The sequence below is a fragment of the Terrapene carolina genome, unplaced genomic scaffold, assembly GCF_002925995.2.
Source record: "Terrapene carolina triunguis isolate 2854851 unplaced genomic scaffold, T_m_triunguis-2.0 Scaffold612, whole genome shotgun sequence".
NCBI lineage: Eukaryota > Metazoa > Chordata > Testudines > Emydidae > Terrapene > Terrapene triunguis.
The window spans coordinates 2,085,251-2,091,308 of NW_020664963.1; the positions used below are offsets into that span (position 1 = coordinate 2,085,251).

The following is a 6,058-nucleotide window of genomic DNA, read 5'->3' on the forward strand; positions in this document are numbered from 1 at the left end:
CCAACTCAACCCTACACCACCCGGCTCCTGCAACTCAACTCAACCCTACGCCACCCAGCTCCTGCAACTCAACTCAACCCTACGCGGCCCGGCTCCTGCAACCCAACTCAACCCTACACCACCAAGCTCCTCCAACTCAACCCTACCCTGCCCAGCTCCTCCAACCCAACTCAACCCTACGCTGCCCAACTTCTCCAACCCAACCTGCTCAGCCCTATGCAGCTCCTCCAACTCTCTGCTCAACCCAACGCCCTTCCAACTCAGTCCAATTGTATTCTACTCATCTCCAACTCAACTCCCCTTCCTGCACAACTCCTCCAACTTAACCCAGCTCAATACCCACCTCTACACTACTCAGCCCAACCCTTCCAACCCAACACTGCCCTTCTCAGGGCAACCCTTAGAACTGAACTCAGCTCTCGCCTACCCAGCTTCAACTCAACCCACTCTGCCCTACATCAATAAACGTATCCCTTTCAACCCAACAATAATCAACAGAATCCAACATAACCCATCCAGTCCAACCTCACTCTACCCACCCTCCCAATTCAACACAAACAACCTATCTGATCTAACTCAACCTGCCCCATCCTATTCTGCTCAAGAATTCCCATGCCAGACACCCAGCCTGATCCCCTGCGCTCAACACGTGCTTGGTTTGATCCCTGGTGCCAGATGTGACAAACCTCAGCTGAACACCTCAGCAAAGCCCTCTGTGCCCCTGCCCCTATGGCTGCTGGGGTTGCTGCTGTACCTGGGGAGTTGGTGATTGTGGCATGGAAGCAGCTGAAGTTGATGAGGGCGTAGGAGCAAAGGAAGAAGTTGGAGATGATGGGGGCGATGGTGTTGAGCTCAGCTGTGGGTGCAATGGAGAGATGGGTCAATATGGGGGCGCATTCCCATCCCACAGCAGGGAGGAGATGGTCCCCTTCCACCTGACCCCACTCACCGATGAGGATGAAGGCGATGGCCAGGACGAAAGTGAGCATGTAGCCCCGGAGCGGCTCGTTGTTCTTGCCGTAGCCCTTGGCGAAGAAGCCGATGATGGGATACAGCTTATCTTGGCACAGGCACTGCGGGGGACAGGCACAGGCAAGGCAGGGGGTTCAGTGGTAGCAGAGCTACGGGTGACAGAAGGAGCACAACCCCAGGGTGGGAGGCTGGGTAGGGATGGATTTGGGCTGCGATGATCTGAATAAGAGGTGAGGACTAAAGAGTTGTTTGGAGGGATAGGGGGATGCTCTTGGGGTTTGGGGGGGGGGTCACTGGAGGTGGTGGGGTTTTCAGAAGTAGGGGTGTCTCTGGCGGTGATTTGGGGGCATTCCAGGGCACGTCATTGAGGGTGGTGTTGGGTGGGCCACTGTTTTGCAGGTGTGGTATGGATGGAAGGGGTACATTTGGGTGTCAGTTGGGGTGCTGTTGTTACTGAGGCTGTAGCTGGGGTGTTCTGTTGTTAGGCCCCCACCCCTGACACCCGGACTCACCTGGAAGACCTTGGGGGCTGAGACCAGGCAGGCCAGGGCAGAGGAGAGGGTAGCGGCGAAGATCCCAGCCGTGATGAGGGGACTGAAGCCAGACACCATGCTCATGGTCTGGGAGGGAGACAGACCTCAGGATGGGGGGGGATCAGAGAGAGACATCCCCGGCCTGCCTCTCCCATCACCCATAGCTCCCATCCCATGCCCCAAATGTTCCCCATCCCCATCAGTGTTGGCTCCTCCCCCTCACTGCTGGCTCCTCCCCAGTCCCACCCCCTCAGTACTGGCTCTTCCCCCAGTGCCACCCACTCAATACTGGCTCCTCCCCGAGTCCCATCCCCTCAGTGCTGGCTCCTCCCCCTCAGTGCTGGCTCCTCCCCTAGTCCCGACCCCCTAAGTGTTGGCTTCTCTCCTCCCTGCTGGCTCCTCCCTCAGTCCCACCCCCTCACTGCTGGCTCCTCCCCCCCTACCTGGTAGTTGTTGGCCAGCCCGTACTCGCAGGTGCCAGCCTGGGCGCACTCGGTGAAGTTCCAGCCGTAGCCGCACCCGAGGCCCAGGCAGCTGTCCGTGGCGTTGGGGGAGCCCAGCGTGTCGTTCAGACTCCCGGACGCATCACGCACCACGCACGACCCTGGAGGGATGGGGGAAATGAGTGACCACCCCCCCAGGACCTAGTGCCCCCCCCCGCAACTCCCCTGGCAACCAAGTACCCCCCAGTGACCTCCCCCAGGATGTAGAGCCCTGTCCACTCCCTGCAGCATGGCGCCCCCTAGCGAGCCCTGCCCCCCATTCCCTGCCCCATTACCTATGGTAGCTGAGATGGCCAGGTAGGAGAGCGTGGTCCAGAAGATGGCCAGCAGGGTGCCCTTGGGGATAGCCACGGCGGGGTCCTACAAACGATGATAATGGGGTGGTTATTGTGGCCCATAACTCTCAGGGGAACCAGTTCCTCTAGCCCCTGCTGGGCTTGGGGGGCCAGGAGCCCACCTTGAGGTCGCCTGAGATGTTGGCGCCGGCCAGGATACCAGTGGCCGAGGGGAAGAAGATGGAGAACATGCCAAAGAAGTTGCCCGATTCGCCCCGCCACTCCGGCCCGATGTTCTCCAGGAAGATGTCCCCTGCGGGAAGGGAGAGGGCAAGGTTAAGAGGGGCTGCACTGCCCAAGAGGGCCTCCAGTGGTGGGGAGTTCCACTGGCCCTACCTCGGTAGCTGAAGTAGCCTTTAGACATCTTCTCCTCCGTGGCTGGAATCAGGGTCCCCACAAAGTAGTTGATGAAGGAGACCATGATGACGAAGAAAAAGACAACCTGGGCCTGCAAGAGGGCAGGGAGAAGGGCTGAGAACCCAGGGGTCCCGGCTCCCAGCCCCTCCCCTGCTCTAACCCACTAGATCCCAGTCCCCTCCCAGAGCTGGGGATGGAACCCAGGAGTCCTGGCTCCCAGCCCCTCCCCCAGTACCTTGGCTTCCCACTCCATGCCAGCCAGCGCGATGCCCAACAACACTGTCACCGTGATGACGCCCACGATCCGGATGTCGTTCACGGGGTCCGTCATCACCGCGTCGAACTCCTGGGGGGCAGGTATATGGAGATGAGTTTGTGGGGGCCAGGAGGGGAGAGGGCAGGGTGGAGAGTCAGAGAAGGGAGTGGAGGGGGCCAAGTATAGGAAGTGGGACAGCTGGGCCCAGCGTGGGTCGGGGAGAGCAGACAGAGACCAACAGTAGATTGTGGACAGGGTGTGGGGTGGGGCAGGGCTGGGGGCTCAATGGGGCCCACGTACCAGCAGCTCGTGGCGCGTGCTCTAGATAAGGCCACCCTTCTCACGGCAGGCAGGTGGGGCTGGGGGTGGCAGGGTGAGGGGCAGTAGAGCTGGGAAAGGGACTTGTGCAGGTGTGTGGCAGGTGGGTACGGAGGGGTGGGTTAGGGATTGAGGCTAGAGCTAGGATTAAGGTTAGAGTTGGGATTGAGGTCAAGGATTAGGTTAGTAGTTCTAGGGTTAGGGTAGGGGTTAGATCGAGGGTTAGGATTTAGTGTAGATTTAGCTCTAGGGGTAGATCTAGGTGTATGGGTGGGTTAGGATTAGCGTTCAGGGTTTAGAGTTAGGGGTTAGGGTTAGCATTCAGGGTGAGGGTTTAGGGTTAATGTTCGGGGTTAGAGTTAGGATTAGGGTGAGGGTTAGGGTTGGGATTAGGATTAGAGTGACGGTTAGGGATTAGGGTTTGTATTGGGATTAGGATTAGCATTCAAGGTTAGGGTAAGGGGTTAGAGTTAGTGGTTAAGGGTTTGGGGTTAGGGTTGGGGTTAGGTTCAAGGGTTAGGGCTAGTGTTAGTGTTAAGGTTTAGGGGTTAGGGTTAGATTTTGGGGTTAGGGTTAGTGTTCAGGGTTAGGGGGTAGGGTTAGGGGTTAGGATTGGGGTTAGGGTTAAGCGTTTAGGGTTAAGGATTAGGGGTTAGAGTTAGCGTTCAGGGTTAGGGGTTAGGGCAGGAGTGGGCAAACTACGGCCCTGAGGCCACATCCGGCCCTTCAGACGTTTTAATCCGGCCCTCAAGCTCCTGCCGGGGAGTGGGGTTGGGGGTTTGCCCCGCTCTGCGTGTGCCATGCTCCACACGGCTCCCGGAAGCACTAGCATGTCCCCACTCCGTCTCCTACATGTAGGGGCAGCCAGGGGGCTCCGCACGCTGCCCCCACCCCAAGTACCGCACCCGCAGCTCCCATTAGCCGGCAACCGTGACCAATGGGAACTGCAGGGGTGGCGTCTACGGACGGGGCAGCGCGCCGAGCTGCCTGGCCATGCCTTCACCTAGGAGCCGGAGAGGGGACATGCCGCTGCTGCCGGGAGCTGCTTGAGGTAAGCGCCGCCTGGAGCCTGCACCCCTGACCCCTTCCAGCACCTCTACCCCAGCCCACCCCACCAGCTGGAGCCCTCACCCCGCCACCCGCACCCCTGCCCCAGCCCAGAGCCCCCTCACGCACGCTGAACTCATTTCTGGCCCCATCCAGAGACCATACCCCAACTCCCAATTGTGTGAGCATTCATGGCCCGCCATACAATTTCCATCCCCAGGTGTGGCCCTCAGGCCAAAAGTCTGCCCAGCCCTTGGTTAGGGTTATTGTTCAGGGCCAGGCCCCACCTACCAGCAGCAGGTCACGCACCGTCTCAGCGAAGCCCACCACATGCATAGCCACAGCCACAGCATTGGCAAAGGAGAAGAGCAGCCCGATGGATCCGCCCAGCTCGGGGCCCAGGCTGCGCGAGATCAAGAAGTAGGTGCCCCCTGCGCCCAGACAGACAGACGGACGGGGTCAGCAGGGGACGGGGGCTCAGGAACAGGCAGGGCTGTTGGAAGAGCCCTGTGGAGAATATGTGTGTGTGTGTGTGTGTGTGTGTGTGTGTGTGTGTGTGTGTGTGTGTGTGTGTGTGTGTGTGTGTGTGTGTGTCCCTGCTGCCCCCTGGTGGCGAGATGAGCCCTTGTGTGTGTGTGTGTGTCCTCACGCCCCCTGCTGGAGGGGATGAGCCCTGCGCTGAGTGTGTATGTGCACGACTAGTGTAACTGTGTGCGTGTGAAGTTTTGCATGTATAACTGTCTATGTGTGTACCTAAGTGTGTGTGTTATTTTATGTGTGTAGTTGCCTATCTGTGATTTTGCGACTCCAGGGTGCAGAATTTCCTGTGTGTAAAGCTGAGCTGTGTGGAGCCTTGTGTACGGATCAGCAGGTGTGTCCGCTGCTGTGTGTCTGATTCTGTCTCTTGCTGCGTATGGCTGTAGTTCAGTCTAACTGTGTGGGACTGGAGCTAGTTTTGTGTCCGCACACCTGTGCATCTCTAGCTCTGTGTTTCTAAGGTTGGGTCTCATTGTGTAGCTGTGTGTGTGGGTGGGTGTTGTCTCTCTCTTCTCCCAGCCAGGCTGAGATAACAGCCCGCCTACTTCTGCCAAAGGGGAGCACTTCCCTAGCCTCTGGGGCAAGCCCTGCTTCTGTGGCGGCCCCAGTTTGAACCCGCCTCCCTAGCCCCACAGCGCCCCCGGACGTGGGGCCCGGCCCCAGCTCTCACCTGCCTTCACCTTGCCATTGGTGGAGATGGCTGAGATGGACAAGCCAGTGATCGTGGTGACTACAGCTGACATGAGGATGATGAGCCATGTCAGCCCTGGGGGGGAGGGGAAGATGGTGAATGGGGACCTGGGGAGTGAACCCACCCCCTGCCCCCCACTTTACCCCCCCCAATACTGGGCACCCTCCTGCTCCCATTGGGGAACACCGAGAACCCACCACAAGCTCCCAGCCGGCTCCTCGCTCCTACCCAGCCAAGAGTAATTGGCGGTGCTGGAAGGGGGCCTAGCCATGGGGCGCCCCCATCCCCTCCATTACCTATTCCAGCCTGGGCCGTGATCCAAGGCAGCCGGAGATATAGGATCACGCCCCAGATGTTGAGCATGCACCGGATCTGGGGAGCGAAAAGGGAGGTGGGTGAGATGAGCCTGCTCTCCCGCCCCGCCCTGCTGACCCACTGGACCCCCACTCCCCTCCCCTCCCCGAGGGGTCTCAGTTTACCATCACGCCGGTCACCCAACCGAACCGGAC

The 6,058-nt window shown here is 59.4% G+C and overlaps 1 protein-coding gene across 1 annotated transcript in view; it reads right to left on the bottom strand.

The window, feature by feature from the left end:
• The window catches only part of LOC112108948 (solute carrier family 12 member 3-like), a 12,022-nt gene extending 5,964 nt beyond the window's left edge, over nt 1–6,058 (bottom strand). Inside the window, 12 exon segments of the mRNA XM_026659213.1 lie at nt 755–856; nt 950–1,073; nt 1,485–1,592; nt 1,949–2,109; nt 2,284–2,368; nt 2,466–2,596; nt 2,680–2,791; nt 2,936–3,046; nt 4,613–4,752; nt 5,529–5,624; nt 5,846–5,921; nt 6,029–6,058. Coding sequence (XP_026514998.1) covers nt 755–856; nt 950–1,073; nt 1,485–1,592; nt 1,949–2,109; nt 2,284–2,368; nt 2,466–2,596; nt 2,680–2,791; nt 2,936–3,046; nt 4,613–4,752; nt 5,529–5,624; nt 5,846–5,921; nt 6,029–6,031 — 1,249 coding nt within the window. The 5' untranslated portion in view covers nt 6,032–6,058.